At 44.0% G+C, this 20,535-nt stretch overlaps 1 protein-coding gene across 4 annotated transcripts in view; it reads right to left on the reverse strand.

Moving 5' to 3' along the window:
- The window catches only part of FRRS1L (ferric chelate reductase 1 like), a 43,759-nt gene that overhangs the window by 12,781 nt on the left and 10,443 nt on the right, over positions 1 to 20,535 (reverse strand). For all 4 annotated transcript variants that reach the window (XM_053262980.1, XM_053262978.1, XM_053262977.1 and 1 more), the window contains 2 exons: positions 11,402 to 11,486; positions 10,583 to 10,721 (listed from right to left, as the gene is read on the reverse strand). In XM_053262980.1, the coding sequence (XP_053118955.1) occupies positions 10,583 to 10,721; positions 11,402 to 11,486 (224 nt within the window). The remainder of the gene's footprint in view (positions 1 to 10,582; positions 10,722 to 11,401; positions 11,487 to 20,535) is intronic.

The following is a 20,535-nucleotide window of genomic DNA, read 5'->3' on the forward strand; positions in this document are numbered from 1 at the left end:
GTAATACCAGGTCTCCTCCCCATTAGGTAACAAGGTTAAATTGTTTATACAAAGTGTTACATACCAAGGGGTTAAATTGCCCACACAGCGAGGTCTAGGAATCAATACCTAAGTAGGTATTTAGTTAGGTACCAAGCACTGAATTGCCGATACAATGAGAGTTAGGTACCAAGACTCTGAACTGTCCATACAGTGAAATGTAGAAACCAGGACCTTAGACAGGCACCAATGTTGTGAACCAGCCTGGCTGTAGGAGTATTCCATTGCTTTAATTTGTCTATTTACTGCTTGAGTTTATTTTATATAATATCACTAAAGCAAATTGTACCAATGTCCCAACTAGAATATAGAGAATGCATGTGTGGGGAAGAGTGAATGGGCATTTGTTCCAGAAGAAAGCCAAAGATGAAGGCCATAGAGTCTGGAGTGACCAGGAGAGATGTCAAGCCTCAACATATAGAACAGCCTGACAACAAACCCAGAGGAGCCTGCCCCCAAAGTGCTGAGTAGAGAGGCAGTTCCCTAATAAGCAGGATCAATGGTGGGCCAAACAGTTGACCTAAGAAGATAGAAACCTCTGAGGTAGGGGGCATCAGTTCCCAGAGCTTAAGCCTGTGAAACCAGTGGCTGCCAGATGAAACCCTACAGTGAAATATCAGCACAAAATACCCAAGGCAGCAACCAGAGAGAGAACCATATAAAAGGGGCTATTCAGCAAACAGCTTCTTTGGGAGATTACTGATGCACTAATACTTCAAGGCAGTGTGTGCACTCTCCAGAACTCCTGGCCTTACTACTCTTCATGCTACCTTTGGAGCTGGCTCCCCCGAAGGGTATACATTGTGAGTATGAATGGGGAAAGTAGTAACTCTGGTCTATCTTTAATTAGTTATATTCTTTGAATCTCTTCTTGTCAGTCATTGGGAAGTCTGTGGCAACAAAGCCTGGCCATACACACTTCCCACTTAAGGCAACAATCCCTCTGGAATTGCCTGCACAGCATTTTTGCCTTAACAACAAGACAGTAGGACAAATGTACCATTACAAAACTAGGCCTTGTGGGATTTTAACTAGAGATGTGCAAATCTATTTGAATTGAATCAATTCGAGTTTGAATCAGGCCATTTCAATTGAATTCGAACTCAAATCAAATCAGGGTCTGATTTGAGTTTGAATCAAATCAACCCCGATTCACCCCTATCCACCCCCAGCACAGCATCCCTCCAGTGGCTGTTGCTGGTATCCATCATGTTTTTGGGTTTTTTTTAAAGATAGTGAGCCCTTTGGGGGACAGGGATCCATTTATTTATTACTTCTCTATGTAAACCACTTTGGAAACTTCTGTTGAAAAGTGGTGTATGTATGTATATGTGTGTGTGTGTGTGTGTGTGTGTGTGTGTGTGTATACACACACACATATATATTTGTTGCTGTTGATTCAAGCATGAATTGAGTCCAGTGATTTGAGTGCCATTTTGTCTTCAATGACTGAGCCATTTTTGGAAGGATGGTATATAAATTGAATAAATAAATAAAAATAAACGATTTCCCTTTGTTGATTGGTTTTCTGGCACTAGCTTCCAATTAGCTTGAGAAATCCATGCTTCTTAGTTGTCTTATTATCATACAGATCAAGTGTTGTCATGGGCAACTTTGCCTCCATTGCCTGGGAGAGTGGGGAGGCAAAGGAGGGGTTTTCAAAATGTATTTAAGGAGAGTGTGCCTCAAGAGAGGAGAAGGATCAAAGAGAGAGTGCAGTAGTTCAGCACTGGTGGTAGCCTGTTGCTTTTCTGTTTTCTCTTTCCTTACACAGGAACATAAGAAGCTGCCTTATCAGTCAGACCATTGGTCCTTCTAGCTCTGTATTGTCTAAATAGACTGGCAGTGGCTTTGCCAAGGTTGCAGGCAGGAGTCTCTTTCAGCCCTATCTTGGAGATGCCAGGGAGAGAACTTGGAACCTTCTGCATGCAAGCATGTAGGTGCTCTTCCCAGAGCAGCCCCATCCCCTGAGGGGAATATTATAGTGCTCACACATGTCTCCCATTCAAATGCAAACCAGAGCAGACCCTGCTTATAAAGGGGACAATTCCTGCCTGCTACAAGACCAGCTCTGCTCTCTTGCAAACCCAGCTGCTTATTTTATTGTACCAGCAGCCCCAGTGGCCTTATTTTGATTTTTTCTCCTTCTTGCTTGTAGCCAGCCCCCGGTGGCTTTAATAACTGTGGTGCTGTGCTGCTTTTTCTTTTCTTTTGCAGCCCCAAGCTGCACCTTTGCTGCTGCTGTGTGCCACTGCACATCATTTTTTTCATTTGTAGGCTGGAGTGTTAACCTTTGTCTGGTGCCCAGCCTGCCAGGTTTGCTTTGTCCCACCCCCACCCCCCACCGGCCAGGGTATTTTATTTTTTTATTTTGAAGGGATGGGTGGGTGCCTGATTGATGCCCACCTGCCCTACCCCCAGCTGAGTCCCAGTGTGTGCTCGGCTCAAGAGTGCCTTCGAGAACAACACCTGGCAGACTCCAGCTGAAGACACCAGGAGCCCTCAGCTAAAGACACCAGAAGGTCAGCTTCCCACCCCCTGGCCTTATTCAGATTAGAATTCTTTAAATAGGGCCTAGCTTGGGGAAGGGATTAGGTTGGTAGTGGCAGGACTGTAGGAGGGATGGACCTGGGTTAGAGAGGCCACAGCAATTCCCTGCCCTTTGCCTTCCCTTCCCTTAGACTTGCCCCATGGTTGCTTGGTCCCCTCCAAAAAAAGCTCCCCCCAAATAACCTGCTTCTTTGAGGGGATTTAATTTTTTCTAGCTTCTGTGTGTGCTCCACAGTGCTACAGATAGCAGTGTGTGTGGCTCACACAGCATAACATAGACCACCCCACACCCCTTTTTAAAATACAAGCTTTAAAAAGCGCTTCTTCTCCCCCCACCCGCCTCAGAGTTAGGGCCTCAATGTTTTAAAACCCAAGCTGTCCCGGAGGGTGTGAGGCACGGCCAGGAGCACACTGCCAGGCAGAGGGAGGGGTGATGCTGCCAGCCATTGTTGTGGGCAAAGGCAAGAGAGTCCTACTCCCCAAGTCGTCCCCACTGCTGTGGTGCCATGCAGGTTGACCTATCCAGAGGAGCCTGGTCCAACAGTGCAGCTGCCTGTGGCTGCTAAGGTAGAATGGCAGGCGGAGGGGTGTCCTCCCCTGTCAGGGAAGAAACCCTTCCTGTAGCAGCAGAGTCTTTCTCTCCCCCTGTATTTCTGTGGCAGACAGGATGGAAGGAAGGAAGGAAGGGTTGGTTTTGTGGTTTTCTCAGCACAAGTAAGTATAATATGTTTGCTGTGCTATGCTTACTGCTATAACTATCTGGTATAACTATCTGGTTTTGCTGGATCTCAGATTGACTAAGGTAGAAATTGGGTGCCTGCCTGCATTGGGTTGTGGTTTGGTTTGTTGTGAGACATTGAGACTAACTTGTGTTTCACTCACTGCTCTGGTCTGCTTTGCAATCTGCATTGCAAGATGTACTCAGTCAAAATGTGGCTGAAGACATTCTTCGAGTTAAGCTTATGGCTGTGCTTGCTACTAAGGGTGCTGTTGTGGTAGCTGTTGCAATGCTGAAGTAAGGAGTCACAAATGTGTGTGAGAGAGCAATTTGTGCCAGTTATGTTACTGCAGTGCAGGCACTGTGGCTGGCAGTGGATTCTGGGACAGTGATACTTTTTTGGCTATTTTTGAACTGTGTGTTTGGCAAAATGTGGTGTTCTTTGTTTGGAGCAACTGTGTACTTCTGTTCTGCATTGTTTTTCAAGGCAGGCTTGCAAGATTTCTGCACTCTGCTTATTTCAGCCATGGGGAAAATGGGGGACTCGAATTGCTCCATTGTTCCCCATGCACAGGTCCTAGCGTCACCAAAGTGGGTTGCATGGCAGGACATGATTGGTGCTACCTACCACCAAACCCACAAAAGAAATGGGTAAGTGTGCAGCTTTTAACCTTTCCTCCCACAAAAAAACCCCGATAGGATCCTTTTGGATTTTTTGTGGGGGGGAGGTGTTTTGTTTTTTTTTTTAAATTACCTGCTTGCCCATTTCTTTTGTGGTTTGGGTGGCAGGTAGCATGCATCATGCCCTACCACTGAACTCACATTGTTGTCCCTAGGACCTATCTATGGGGAACAATGGGGTGATTCAAGTTTACCATTGTTCTCTATGGCCAAATCACTCAAATCAATGGCTGCTGTTTCAATGAATTGATTTGAGTATTTTGTGATTTGATTCAAGCTTGAATCAAATTGCAAAATCTGATTTGTGCACATCTCTAATTTTAATTTCCCACAAGACTAGCACTTGTCAGTGTTGCTGTGTTGGTTGGTAATCTGCAGATTCAACACCTGTCAATGAAGCAAGGTTGGGACCTTGCAACAGAGAATTGCCAGTACTGATGACAGACAAAGCTGTACCTTGAGACACTGAAGAAGGTTTCTCCAGCTCAGCCTAGGATGCAGTCTGTTTAGGCAGTGTTTTTCAAAAATCTGAACAATGCTTCCTACATGCATCTAAATGCCAGAATTCCTCTTGGGGTGGAGCCTAGTAGCTTTAGTCCAGAAGGTTTCTGCCCAGGTCTCAGTTTCATGCATCCTGCATGAGTCTGAATACTGGAGTCCTTCTTGGGATGGAGCCTATGTAGGCAGCTTTTGATCAACAGACTTCTGTCCCGGCCTCAGTGTCATGCTTGCTACATGAGTCTCAGTGCCACAATCCCTGTTCTTTTAGGCAACTTCAGTTCAGAAGGCTTATGATCAGGTTTGCATTCTGGTACTGGTGTTAAGGCTTTTTTAAAATCATGATTTATTTGACATTTTGTGAAACAAATAAAGCTCATAAGCATAATGAAAGAAAACAAAATTGTATGTACATAATACAGGGTTATTATATTGTATGGATGTCTTTCCAAAATGTATAATGACAATCTGTAATAGGGTGAACAACTTGGTGATTATTGACATTATTTATTAGCAGGAACCCATGAATAATGAATGTTTCAGAATGAAAAATCCCAGACGAGATGTGTGACTGTTGTGTTTGTCCATTAATGCTAATTTCTAGAATCCAGCATACCAGTGATCAAGTTCCAGGATGACCATTTTTCCAGTGCAATGCAATGTCCAGCTTTGGATCAGCTTGTATATCTGATCCAATCATTGATCTGTAAACACCTTTTTGCCAACAAAACCTTTTTTTTTACAACCCCACTGCCAGAGGTGTAGGGAGCTCACTGGAGGCCATGGGACAGGATTTTACCAGTGCACCCCCTCCCCTGCATAGGTTTGTGTGTGCACTCACATGCACATGAGCCCAACCCAAATGGTGCATGAACAAAGGACTAACTGGAGGCAGCAGAAGGACAGCAAGTGGCTATGGGTATGGGGAGAGTGGGGAATGGATGAGCATCTGGCAGCTCCCCTCCCAGAGGTGTGGGGAAAAGCCTCTGCCAGCCCCTAGAAGTGCTCGGGGTAGTGGTGGCTTGAGGACATTCTCCTCCCCCACCCCCATGTTCCATGGTAGCCCCATACCTGCCCACCACAAACCAAGTCCCCTGTTCTCCACATTTCCTCCAGCACTTGGGAGAAATATCTATATTATTAATTCTCCAAGATGGGCCATGCATGGGGATGTGGCAGAAAGGAGGCAATTGGCTGACAGAGGATGGGGGGGAGGAAAGGAGGCGATTGGCTGACAGAGTGGGGCGAGATGATTGGCTGAGAGCGCACGAGAGTTCAGAAAGCAAGAAGGCAGCAGCTGGAGAGGAGTGCAAAAACCAGGGAGTTTGCCGGCTGCGGTCGTAAAGCAGGGAGTTTGGGGAAAGAGTCTGTGGAGGGCTGCAACATAAAGCGCCAGGGAATTCGGCAGAAGCAGGTGGGTGGTGGTTCACCACCTCAAAACACGCCAAGGAGCTTGAGGCCAGAACAAGGGTGCTGCGGAAAGCGGTTGGGCAGCAGGGAGGCTGTTGTTAATGCCCGCCTGCCACACCCACCATCAGGAGGGAGTTTGCCAGCTGGGGTTGGCTGTGGTTGGAGCAGAGGGAGTTTGCATTGGGCCAAATCAACAAGCATCAGCGAGTTCAGCAGAAGTGAGCGGCTGGTGGTTGATTGCCTCAGAATGCGCTGCTATTGCCCGCCTGCCACACCTGCCAGCGGAGAAATGGAGACTGAAGGACAGTTGGACAATGACAGATCGACACAGGTGAGTGAGAGAGTTGTGGGAGGGGGAGAGCAAGGGAGAGAGAGGGGGGAGAGAGAGAGAGTTGTGGGGAGGAGAGCGAGTGAGAGAGTTGCAGGGGTGGCGAGAGCGAGCAAGAGAGTTGCGGGGTGGAGAGCAAGCGAGAGACTTGCGGGGGGGGAGAGTGAGTGAGATATTGGGGGGCAAGAGCAAGTGAGAGATTTGTGGGGGGGCCCAGAGCGAGTGAGAGATTTGTTGGGGGGGCATAGCATTGTGGGGGGTGGCGAGAGTTGTGGGGTACGGCGAGAGGGTTGTGGGGGTGGCGAGAGCAAGCGAGTGCAGGGTCAGCTAGTAATTATATATTTTACTTAATCCATAATAAATGCCAATGATGAATTACTTTTAGGGCATTCTTTATACTAGCAGAATTCATCCCCCCCCCCCCAAAACAGACCAACAATTATCTGGAATAGTGCAGTAAAGATCTGATTTCCATGCTTCTTTTAAACCAGTTAGGGGCATGTTTAAAATATCAGAATATGATAAAGTTTAGAAATAAAGAAACTTTAAACTTTGTTCCCTTTTGAAGCAAAACTACTATGTAAAATTAATAATTCAAATCTGTTAGGGGTTGGAGGGCTTCACTACTGGATTAGAAATAAAAGTGTCTTACTTTGAAAACTTGGAACCATGTCAATTTAATTTTTTCTAGTTTTCTTTTCAGCTGGTCATAGATTAAACCCTGTCCACTTTGAACTTCATGTGATAAACACCTTGTTTTGAAACTGGGCAGATTTATCAGGATTTTTAAACAGTGGATGGTCCAAAATGGTGTAAGTGGTGATAAAGGTGGGGCTAGTCTCTTTATTCATTGCTTCCAGACCACATCTGTTGCTCTGAGGAACAGATTCTCAATTGTCCCACCATTACTAATGTCACATGTCAAATGCAAGTAGCTTTTGATTTAAACAGAAAATTGAATTATTGAAGTATTGAAATTGAATTATTGAAACAGAAGTATTAAATTGAATTATATTCAGTTTCTACTCATAGCTGAGTATTGTCATTTTGAACTATATGAATCCATTGTCGGAGATGGCAGGCTTCATAATAAGCAGCTGGGATTAGGAATCCTAAATTGTGTTAAGGCAGTTTGAGACTGCAAGGTAGAGCTGGCTCATCAGTATAAGTGCTTCAGAGTTGTCAAAGCTTGATTCTTTTGAATCCCAGAATCCAAAGCACTCAGGGATTCCATGACTGGTGTTGAATCCTGAAGGGTTCTTCTTGGAATGGAGCCTATGTAGACAGCTTTGGATCAGATGACCTCAGTGGCCCAGACCTCAATGTCATGCTTGCCACATGAGTATCAGTGTAAGAATCTCCTGCTTACTGAGGCACCTTTAAAAGTGATAATTCTCATATTTAGCAGGGGGAGAGCAACAGTCCCTATCCATCCCCAGGATAGTATCCCTTCAGTGGTTGTTGCTGATTTCCACCTTATGCTTCTTTTTTAGATTGTGAGCCCTTTTGAGACAAGGAACCAACTTATTATTTATTTATTTTACACACTCTTTGTAGTACTAGTAGTAATAGAATCCCTGTCAGGATGAATCCTGTTAGACAATTAGAGGATGCCAAGACTTTATACATGTCGAGCACATGTGCATGGATTCTTGGCTAAGATCAGAGGACAGTAGTGCTTTCTCCCAGAATAATGACCTCAAATGAGTGGAACAATTATGTAATCCTGGCTGTATAAATTTCTGACACTGGGAACATCTCTGTATTCTTCTCCCAAACAGAACAGACCTTGTCATTAGTTGAGGGGTAGTGGCCATCAGATATTGAGAGTTTTACTCCTTCAGAAAGTACACCTTTTGAAGGAAATCTTACCAGCCTTAAGCTTCCAGCTGTGGCCAGGTATGTATAAGCAAAAAAAGGGGTGGGTGGAAACTTGAGAGAGAATGCCAAAAGATATAAATATGATTAAATATAAAGGAATAAAAATAGGATAAAGAGACAAAAACCTCACTTGGCCGGATTAGAACACACCCAACATACCAAGCATGTGTGTTCTTTGTGAAGCAGCAGCAATGGGCGAAGAACTGAGGGAAAGGAGGAAAAAAACATGAGTTTTCCCAGACAGCAGACTTTACTGTGCGTTTTCTGCAAGGCTTTATCGCGAGTTCAAAGTTGCCCAAAAAATCTGATGCAAAGAGTAAATTTTTTTTACCCTGGATATAGATCAGGCTACACTCCAACACATGATGAAAAAGCCGAATTGTGTGTGAAGTGCTCTCCAATAGCTCGCTGGGACTTAAGGGTAAATTTGGCCGATATGTGAGCGCACACCTCCATTCCAGAGGAAATGCAAACTAAAAGCCGGGTGTGAAAAACTTCCATGTTTACTTAGGCTGGCTTTACAGAAGCAGGGGGAAGGGGCTTCTGCCAAAAATCTCTAATGCAAACCACTAGAAGTTCTTGAGTGCTCCTGACACAGTGTGAATGTACAGAGCCCATGAAAAAATTGCATTTTCAGAGGAATAGATGCACTACCTGTGGAAATCTTGACTGGATCTTCCACACAAAAATGGGAAACAGCTGTGCATTCCTAATGCAAAACCACACTGCCTAGAAAGCCCTTAGTGCTTTAATGGTATCACTGAAAAATCACCACACTGCCATTTAAAAAGGAAAAGACTCAGGGGTGAAAGGGAGCTTGGAGGTGCATACATTATAGCTCCATCCTATTCACCTCAAAGAGGACCTGGCTCTCAGTAACCAAGTACCATTTCAGCTTCCATTTCTTCCAAAGTGCAGACTGAGTAAACTCCTAGCTTTATCCACAGAGTTAGAATGAATGCTAGCCTAAATCTGGAGGGTATGTTCTTTAAAGTTTTCCAGGTGTAAAAGCCTGAGCTGAAATGCCAAAGCCTGAAGCGCAGCAAGCAAAATGCACTGCTCTATTCACCAGGCTGCTTTCCAGATTACACTCTATGACACTGTCATATGTGTCTATTAAGTGTGCTTCTGTACTGCCTGTGTTTCAGCACCGCAATCCCTGCGCTGTCAGCAAGGTGCCGATCACATTTCCGATGCCTTCTTTAAGATTTTATCCTTATGTTTTAGTCCTACAACGTAGCATGCGCATCAGAAAAAAACAGCTGTATTTTCCCATTGTACAAGAATCGCACAAGCTATTTACGTTTTCAAAATGATCCTGCCAAGCCAAAGCATTTTGCTCCTGCACAGCGTGTAATCTGGAAAGCACCCAGGCAAAGGGAGAAGGCTTGTCACTATATTTATGCCAGGCCTATCATCCAAATGATTCCTACTATTTGTTAATCATAGGGGTATTATATACCCCTTCTATTCCTAAAAAGGGTTCTGAGTCCTGAGCACACAAAAATTTATTTATTTATTTATTTAGTACATTTCTATACTGCCCTATACCAAAAAATTCCCTGGGCAGTTCACAATCTAAACAATTTAAAAATACAGATAAAAACTCTAAAACCTGAAACTTTAAAACTATAAACTAAAAGCCTAAACAGGTATGTTTTTAGGTCCTTCTTAAAAACATTCAGAGAAGTAGAAACACTAATTTCATTACGAAGTGTGTTCCAGAGTCCTGGGGCAACTTTAGAAAAGGCTTGGATTCAAGTCGCCACCAACTGAGTCAGTGACAAATAAATAGAAACTGAATAGGTGCCCTTGACATAAAGTGATGATAAATGATTGTGGAAATATGGAGGATGACTATATTTCAACCAATATGATTTGATCATACAAAGAGAAAAGGGAGATACTTTGAACTGTATAGTCTCAAGAGCAGCATAAATACACTTCGCCCTTTGGTGTTTTTCATCCCCCCTTTGCTTAAGCATCCAGTCTAACAACAAACAAACAGTCATCATGATGCGTAGCATACCAACACCTTAACACTCTGTACTGGGACTGTTGTGGACTCATAAGGTAGCCCGAATGCTCTTCAGAATGAGCAGCTGTGCATAGCAATGCTTGCTTACTGCATTTATTCCCATTCACTGCAGTGGGAATAATTGTGGTAGTGCTGCTTGCACACCAGTCATTCTGAGCTGCATTATGGCTGTCTTACAAGTCCGCAGCAGCAGCACCAGCACAGAGTGTTATGGCATGCTGCACATCATATTGGCCAAATTAATACTGGGCATAAAGGGGAATGGCTTTGCTTATAATCCTTTTCCTTCACCTTGATTACTGTCAAGTTCCTTCCATTTGGAGGAATCTATCCACACAACTGTGAAAATGCTTACATCTGCCACATTTTGGTTATACTTTTATTATATTATTTCTCAAAAATGAATCAGTGCTTACTTGAACTATTAGCACCTTCTTACCATTTTCTTATCCGAGGAAAATCCCACAGCCACCCAGCCGTCTGTCTCAGCACTCAACTCAAACTCTATGTCAGCTCCTATTCTGCGATAACTGAGAAAGTAATCGCATGTCTCTCCATTACATCCTGGCTTACCATATCTACAAAGGAAAGAAAACATCACTTCCTGAAATTCAGAGATCAATAAAATTCATTCCTTATCCGTATTTCCAATCCAGCTGAAATGCTTGCTAATTACATGGAGTTCAGTCTAGATTCTAGACAAGTTAATTGTAGTAAAGACCCACTAAAATCAGCAGTGAACAGGACTGAAGTCCTATCACAAGTATGCATAAGACCACAGTCCTAAGTACATCTAGGTGTGCCAATCCTTACTCTCTCTGGATTGTGCTTCTGAAGTTTTGGACAGCACATGCATAATGTTCCACACATGTTCAACTATATATTTTATTACATACTAAAATGGTGAGTAGTTCACCAATTATTGTTGTTAAAGGTAACAAAAACTTTACTATGACTTTGTTACCAGCATAAATGAAGCTGTCCATTTGGGGCAGCCCTTTGTTCACTGGAGTGTGCCTAACAAAATGAGATTTGGTTTTTATAGGTAAACTCTTGTAAGCAATAATTTTGCAATTCAGGATGTATTTCCAACTCCAGTGAAATCACATCATTGGGCTCAGGATTAGAGTTAACAAACATAACAAAACATTAATGGGAAATATTTTTTGAAATGATTCATGAACAGACCCAGTCTGCAAAGCAGGCTATCAATATTTATGAACATACAAGAAGGCCTGCATTGAAATTTCATACCAACCTAAAGCATCCTTTTGTTTTCCCACAGTCATCCACTCTAATTTTTGCAAATGGATCCACCGGAGGAGCAGTGGGGAAAGGATAACCTTGAAGAATCAGAATAAATCATTAAACAATTAGTGTAAAGCAATATATTTCAATTTAATGCTAGAAAACAAACCATTATTTTAGCATCCACTTATCAGAGTCAGATATCACCCTGCAAAATATCATGCATATATGTTGCAACCAACAAGGAAATGCTCTTATTTCCTGTTAGGGCCATCGAGATGAAAGGCACAATTTCAGTGTGATGTGGACAGACTTGATGATCAAGATCTCCCATGATGTTTAAAAAAGTTAATGGCAGGTGTGTGGGGGAGATAAATAGGATTGAGGGTGTGGCATTGGATGTATGTGGGAATCTGCCCCCCGCCACCATTTTCCAAATTAAAACTCCCTCACAGCTGCTATTGCATACAAGCACCCATATGGTACAGGGTTGGAAGTTGCAGAAGCCTAGGAATAGAAGGAGGCAGAGGCCTAAGAAGGCAGCAAGCCAAGGGAAGAGAAAGAAAAGAGGGTAGGCAGGGCAAGGGTGGATGAGAGGGAGGGGGTCTGAGTAGGTACCAAGTCAGACAATTGGACCATCTAGCTCATTATTGCCTACACAGACTGGCAGCGGCTTCTCCAAGGTTGCAGGCAGCAGTCTCTCTCAGCCCTATCTTGGAGATGCCAGAGAGGGAGCTTGGAACCTTCTGCTCTTCTCAGAGTGGCCCCATCCCCTAGGGGGAATATTTTAAATTGCCCATTTTTGTCTCCCATCCAAATGTACACCAGGGTGTACCCTGCTTAGCAAAGGGGAACATTCATGCTTGTTACCACAAGACCAAGGAGGGAGGGAGCCTGAGGGGTGTGAGAGAGGGGGGATTGGTGCCATCTCTCACTAGCCCTGGCTCTGTCCATCACCTTCCCTCCATAGCCCCCCCCACCCGCCACTGTCTCAGAGGCCTCCAACTGTCACTGATTCTTCCTATTCTAGCAAGATCCAATGAACACCTTGGCTCAGTTCAAGGCTGAGAATTCCATGCCTGATAATTCTGATATAGTTCAGCTACTTCCATGGGGCAGTGGTATTCTGGCCCAACTCACTTAAAAAATAAGGAACTGAACAATTCTTCACAGCAAGGAAACTATTTCTAACCACATTTTTAAAAAGCTTATTTGTAAACATAGGATCTTAGGAAGCTGTTTTATTCACACCATTGATCCATCCTGCTCAGTATTGTCTACATTGACTGGCAGCAACTTCTTCAAGGTTTCAGGCAGGAGACTTTCCTAGCCCTATCTAGAGATGCCCAGGATTGAACCTGGGGCCTTCTGGATGCAAAGCAGATGCTCTACCACTGAGCTGTGACTCACCCCCAAAGGTGGCATACATAGGCTCCCATGCACTGACCACATCAAGATGGGCTTAGCTTCAGCAAGATGGTTGTATTCTGTGCCCTTGGACCATGCTCTGTTACCCAACATGCCATAACAGCTTCCAAATGGGTCCTAATAGCTATAAATTTACAGTGAGCACTGTGACTTCCTTTGTATCCATAGCAACCAAACCTAAATATTCTTAGCTTCCTCAAAGGATCCTTGCATTAGTCATATATGATCCACTTTTTCAAAGTCCTCTTATGCAAAAGTTTTCACCCATGCTCTGAAAGCATGGAAATTGCAAGTTAAGGTGCCTATCTTATCTTCTATGGTTTGTAAACTGCAAAGACACTGTATATTATGTTAGCTTTAGAAATGATGCTCCATGCACCCATACTTTCCCTTGACCTTTCAGCTTGACATTGGGCTGGGGAGACATGCATCCAGGCAGAAATCCAACAGGTGCAGCTTCCCCAATTGCTTGCTAGAGATGCTAGAACCTTAGGTTCTATATTAGCTATCATTCCCACAACATTCAGCTGTGAAACTTTATAATACATCTTAAGGCTAGAAATACCCAATCTACCATCATGTGACTTAGTATACAGCACATTACAAGAAAGCTTTAGTTTATTATTTATTTATCATATTTTTATACCGCCTGATTTGTAAATCTCTAGGCACCTGATATGTAAATCTCTAGACAGTATTTGCATGTATAAAGGATAAAAATAATTTTTGCCATCTTTGGTTTGTAGAAGATTGACTAGTTGGAAGAACTTGAAATAGATGCAACAACTTGGATAATAAAAACATATTGACAGTAATTATATGGCCCAACCAAGAAAGCTGAAATCTATCCCAACTCTTAATTTTTCTTTTTATATTCTTAATGACTGACACATAATTCAATTTATTTAACACTGATAATGCATTATATATTTTGACTGCCATGGTGTGATCTCTGGCCTTTTTGTGACTTCTGCTTACCTGTTTGACCCTCTTGACGCCCGACTGCTGATTTGGCTTGACCTGATTTGAATTCAACTCTTGACTTTCATTTTGACCCTCTGATCTGATGGATACTCAGCTTTGATCTCCTGATGCTCTTGGTCCTCTCCTCCTGTCTCAGCTCTCTTGTTCTTGATGGATTTACTTGGCTCAGCTCCTGGTATGTTCTTGGCTCCCGATTCCTGCCTCAACCCTCCAGTCCTGATTGATTTATTTGGCTGGCCCCAGCATTCCTGACTCCCAGTGCTGGCTTTTGGACTTGCGCTCTCCAGCACCACTGCCCATGACTCAGAATCTCTGACACTGGCCCTGAATCTAAGGGTGGATTGAGACAACCTGCTGCAAGTAAGGGGAAGGGGGAAACAGGTTGCTTAGCTGTAATTCATGACCACTGAGTGGCCCACATGCATTCACACCATTAGGAGCTATAGCTACACCTACACCTACACAGACAGCTGCACAGGAAACCTCACAAGCTCCTTGAGATGCTCTGGTGTCACCCCCACATATTCTATGCAACTATTATGGATGGACCATTGGAAGCTCCAGCATCTCTCTCCCATTGAGATCCTCAGTGCCTGGATGATTGGCCACAATATCTGATCATCCAACCACTAATTAGGGAAGCTGCACCTGCTGAATTCCTGCCTAGACACATCCCTCCCCATCCCAATGTCAACTTGAAGGACCAATGCAAAGTGTGGGTTCATGAAACCTCATTTTAAAATTCAGCATAATATACAAGACTGTACAAAGTCTGTTTAAAGATACCTTGAACCATTATGAGGTATGTGATCTGGTGGCAAAAAGTAGCAAACACCTGTTGTATTTACCATATTTATCCTGCTTCTGTAGCTTGTTGTATTTACCATATTTACCCAAATTGAAGATTACATTGAAATTAAGAGGACCCTACCCCATATAAAAGATAATGTTATACTAGTTCACAAAATGTTTATTACATATGGTATACAACAAAGATAAACTTTCGACTAATGATTTGTCTTAAGTTAGTCTATCTTCTTTTCTTATGCTGTTTTCCTGTGTGAACTGACAGTGTAGTCAGTTCTGGGAAGAACTGACTACACTCAGCACTCCCTTAAAGTCGTGCATCTGCAGGGAACTATTGGTAGTAGCATGGAAACTTGTGCTTCATTACTGATCTTCTCACTGAGAAACTCTTGACAAGCTTCTAAGAGACCACAGGGCTCCCTGAAACAGAAATCCAGGCAAATAATTGGCCCAGAGGCATGGAAAGAGAGAAAAAAACAGCTATGGTACAGTAATGGTGCCCTGTTCCAAATAATTCATACATTTCCTCTTAGATACTCCAAATGAATAAGCTTTTAGAAATCAAAACAATAATATTTGTATTGTGTCAAGATTCTCTACATTCAAGTCTCAAAAGACTCCCTATTGAGATACAATCCTCCCCATCTCTGACAATTTTTAAAAAATGCTTAAAAACCCATCTTTTTACTCAGGCTTTTTCAGCTTTTTAATAGGTTTTAAATTCTGTGATTGACTTTTAAATTGTTAGTTTTTAATTGTTTTATTGTGTTTTTATATGTGTTTTTAACTGTTTTATCATTGTGAACAGCCCAGAGACACGAGTTGGGGCAGTATAAAAATATAATAAAAAATAAAATAAAATAAAATAAAATAAAATAAAATAAAATAAAATAAAATAAAATAAAATAAAAGCAGGAAGGATGAGCTGAAAGAAAGTGGGCAAGGTTAGAAAGGCCAAGTTGCTATGCAGCATAGGAAACTTCAGTTTAGAAGATTGATCTCCTTCTTTTATTTTGTTGCGGGCCACTTATGCCTTTCTCCTTTTTAAAAAAAGGAGCTAACCTTTTAGCTTGTTCTGTTACTTTGCAGCATTTATGTGCTATCACTTACCAAAATATGATACTGTATCAAGACCTATGTAGCTATGTACTGCCCCAGGCAATGGCTGGGATGGCAGGCGAGGTGCAGCAGGTGGTGTGTGTAGTCAGCAGCTGGGAGGGAATACTCCTCTTAGCACTCACCATGCTGTCACCCAGCTGTCATCCAAGACTTCCCTTTCAGCCCCCCTGCACCAGAATTAGGGATGGTCGCACACATAGGAACATAGGAAGCTGTTTTATACTGAGTCAGACCATAGGTCCATCTAGCTCAATATTCTCTACACAGACTGGCAGCGGCTTCTCCAAGGTTGCAGGCAGGAATCTCTCTCAGCCCTCTCTTGGGGATGCCAGGAAAGGAACTTAGAACCTAGATGCTCTATCCAACAATTGTTGCAGATAACCGATCAAATGAGTAAAGGGAACCCTTTCTATCCGGATCGGTGTAGGCTCTGCAAAGACACGATTAAACGCAAAAAGTACCGCACGAGAGGTGCCATTGTGGACAAAGACGAATGGGCAAAGAGTAAGTTACTCAGGTCTCACCTGAATTTCAACAGTTTTAGATTGGATGAAGGCAGTGAGATGTGCGCCGACCTGCAGACGATGCTGGAAATCATGTCCGGCTACTATAAGGGCATATACGCAAAGAAGGAAGTATCCGTGAGAGACATTGAGACCTACCTGAATGGTTTCAGTAACACAGACGGAACGGGAACGGGTTGGTCTTTGACTGAGGAGAAGCAAGAGTCACTGGTGGGCCCGGTGACTCCCGAGGAGATCGAGGCAATCCTCGCTAAAGGCAAGGCGGCTTCAGCCCCAGGTCCAGACGGACTGACGTGGGGCTTTTACAAGGAATTTGCTGACCTCCTTGTGCCGATTTTGACCAAGCTTTTCAATTGTTGTATGAATAGGGGTGTTTTGTGCAAATCCTTTGGGGAGGGGTTGTTGATTTTTCTCCCGAAAAAAGGAGATGTATCCTTGCCAAAGAACTGGAGACCTATAACTCTGACCAATGTCGATTATAGGATCTTCGCGAAATTACTGAATAATAGGCTGACCAAGGTGGCACCTAAGTTGATACACAGCCTGCAGACGAGCGCGGTGCCGGGCAGGAGGATGACAGACTCTCTCTGTTTGCTGAGGGAAGTTTTTCAATCAATACGACGGGAGCACTGGAGAGGTCACCTGCTGCTACTGGACCAAGTTAAGGCTTTCGATAAGGTAAATCATAGTTACCTCTGGAAAGCGCTAAAAGCGAAGGGCGTCCCAACGCTATTTGTCAATTGGGTGCAGATGCTATACGCCAACGCTTCGACCACGCCACAAGTGAATGGGTGGAGGGGAAGCCCGATCGAGCTGCTTTCTGCTTTTCCGACAGGGCTGCCCTCTGAGCCCCCTGTTGTACATGTTCAGTTTGGATCCGATTTTGGCAAGGATACAGTGAGAACCCCGTTTGCTGGGCCTCGAGGTCCCCCGATTACATCGAAAGAGCGCTTCCCCGGGGAGATGACCAGGGAGGAATGTCGTGACACCGAGACTGACTTCGGGACGCCGCTCGAGAGTGAGCAGGAACCATCACGCCAATTCACAGTGAAGTTCGTCGCACACGCCGACGATGTCACGCTTTTGTTAGTGGATGAGAGGGAGGTTCAGGTGGTGCTGGAGCTCTTCTCTGAATACGGGAAGATCTCCGGTTCCGAGTTAAACATCGACAAGAGCGTATTCGTCGGGCTGGACCACGAACGGCGACAATTGTTATGCCTGGTGGTGTCAGAGTGTACGGGAGACCGTTTGCAGGAAGCAAGGCCCCCGCAAGATTGGGAGGACACCATTAACATCTTGGGAGTCAGATACGGGGTCAAAGACTGTATTTGGACAGAGAATTGGAGCACCTGGGAGGCCAAAGTCAAGGAGAAGATCACTCTGTGGAAACAATGGAATCTCTCGATGTTCCAGCACATGGTCTACATCAGGACGTATCTGTTTCCCATGGCCCACAATCTGGCGACCGTCTACCCCCCTCCGGCAGATATGCTGAGGAGGGTAGAGGGTCAAGTCTTTGGATTAGTGTGGAAGATGAAGTCTTTTCCGCTGCCCAGCTTACAGGGAGGTGGAGAGAGGGGGTCTGGCCCTCCCAGCTCTGCAACCATTCTTCGTGGCAAAATTTTTCTCCTACAACTTTGGGATTTGGTGTTTCTCCACTGTTCGCATGAAGGGCAACGTGTCACAGAGGACCTGTTTGCCGCCGGTTGGCGGGAATCGGCATGGGGCAGGGAGTGGCGGGAGAGAGGTCTCTTCACCGGAAACATGACAGTGAGGATTAAGGAGGCATTACCAGATTACTTGCGGGAACTCCCACTGGTTTTGAAGAAATGGAACATCGTACCTTCTGTTTTGGAGATCCCTCGGTCTGTCAGACAATTAAACAAGGCAGTCTACAACGTAGCCCTGACAGAAGGACCCTTTAAGCAAGCCTTGCGGGGTAACCGTCCGAAAGGCAGCCGTTCCTCCTACTTAGACCAAACCGATGAGCCAGTGGCATTATTCAAGGAGAAAAGGGTTCCATTCCATCTATGGGAGACCAGATGGAGGCTCTTTCATCAGGTGCTACCCCTGAATGCTAATAAGAAGTGGCTCCCAAGCGACCAGCAGTTATGCCCCCAGATCATATGTCAGCAGGAGGCTTGTACACAGGATGCGCAATTTCGAGAAACACACGAACATTTCTTGAAAGAATGTATAGTGGCAAGGGAAGTGTGGTGCAGGATGGGGGAGCTGCTAGACTGGCCGGAATTGTATTTGCAGGAATGGGAAGCTCTGGCTTCGGGTATGAGTGGGGAATCTCCCTTACCAGGTCCCCGCCAAAAGACTAAGGGAAAAAGGGATAGGGAAGGGAATGCCTTACAGATTCGATGGAAGGTTCCGATTTATGTAGTTTGGATGGTAAACCTGTACATAATTCACGCGATGTTTCTGCATTGCAACGGAGAAGTAAGGAGGGACCAGGAGATCCATGTGGACAGAACAGTGCACCAGGCATGGAGGAGCCTTTTTGGCTTTGTTTGAGAGGAGAAAAATGTATTATCACGGGCACAGTGGGATAAGTGCTGGAAATGGACAATCGATGTTTTCCCTCCGATCACATGACGGTTTTTCCTTTTCTCTTTTCTTATGTATTTTTGCTCTATCGGACTGTATAAATGTTCCAGAATTGTGTTACACTGTTCTCTACAGTAATTGCACTGCCTGTATATACTATGTATGTTGTGAGGTCTCAGAATTGTAATGTAAAATATCAGTAGTATGCATCTCAAATAAAGAAAATCTGTCAAGAAAATCTGTCTAGAACCTAGATGCTCTTCCCAGAGGGGCTCCAACCCCTAGGGGGAATATCCTACAGTGCTCACACTTCTAGTCTCCCTTTCATATGCAACCAGGGTGGACCCTGCTTAGCTAAGGGGACAAGTCATGCTTGCTACCACAAGACCAGCTCTCTATGACCTCCACATGGATCCTATACAAAGCACCAATGTATCCAGATTGCAGCTTTGTAGTTTGTGGTTACAGCTTTGTGTAGAATCTGTGTGATTCACAGCACCCACAGCACAGGCGTCTTTAAGACAGAGACTTAAAGGGAATCCAAGACCCAAGTGACAGCTAGGATGGTGCATGCAGTTTGGTGGGCAATGTGATGTGGTGGGAGGAGTGTTCCCTCCCAGCTGCTCACTGCACATACCATCCACAACACCCTGCTGTTTTCCTAGCTGTTGCCCAAGGCTCGGCTTCCCTAAAGGCCCCCACTACCAGAAGCAGAGATGGCCATGCTGCAAGTGCTTCCACATGGATCCTATGTAAAGCTGCAACATGTTAAGATTATGCCCCAGGAGCACAGGGCTTGTAATCATATTTAATGACACTTGTTGGGTGCCTGTCTCTTTCTTTCCCTGTTGTATAGAAAGCAGTACATTTTTAAAACTGTACACCAAGGGCACCATTTGTACACAACGTACATTTCTTCCCTTTAAGCCACAGGCTCCCACTTGATGGCTATTATCTTTTTCTTACTTATTATCTACAAAGTAGGTGAGGGGGTGCTACTGACCTCATTTTTAAAAATACAGAGGAGGAATTATTTGCATTCTTATTTTAAATATACTAACATATTCTATGGCCTATGGGATGCTGCGGATATTGTCAGATTCTGTGAGCACAGTCTGTGTACTAGGTGGCATAGTGGTAGTGCTGGGGGGCTTACATTACAGAATTCTTACAGTGTTTCCCACCCACATTAAAAAAAAAAAATTCTACCCCAACACAATGTTTAAAGGATTTGTTGTATTCTATCTAGTAATGTTTTGTGTTCCATTGTTTGGACATTTGTCCCAGGGGGATCCTGTAGAGAGTGTGGGGTAGGGTCAGAAAGAAAAGGGAGGGAAAGGAAGAGGAGAAAATAGGAGTTGCTTCTGGTTAAAGCCTTAGTTAAAGCAGCATAAAATTTCTTTGTGTTGAAAAGGGAAGCAGCTATAAAAAATTTGGCAATGGGATTTTGAATAAATGAATTTTGAACCAGCTATGTGTGTGAACCTGAAAAGCTTGTGTTCAGTTCTGTTCTGTTCATATATGGTTGCTGACCAGAAAAATATATACATGCAGCCCAAACAGTAACTAACCCAGATATTCATAAACTTTATGAAATCTAACTATACAGATACTCTCTTACTAAAAATTCTAATGGCAACAAGGCAAAACTTAGAAACTGCATAAGTAACTTTATCATCGCTGTCAGATCAAATTCTAACATAGAATTCATCCAGGCAGCCAGGGT

This window comes from Hemicordylus capensis, chromosome 6, assembly GCF_027244095.1.
Source record: "Hemicordylus capensis ecotype Gifberg chromosome 6, rHemCap1.1.pri, whole genome shotgun sequence".
Lineage (NCBI taxonomy): Eukaryota > Metazoa > Chordata > Lepidosauria > Squamata > Cordylidae > Hemicordylus > Hemicordylus capensis.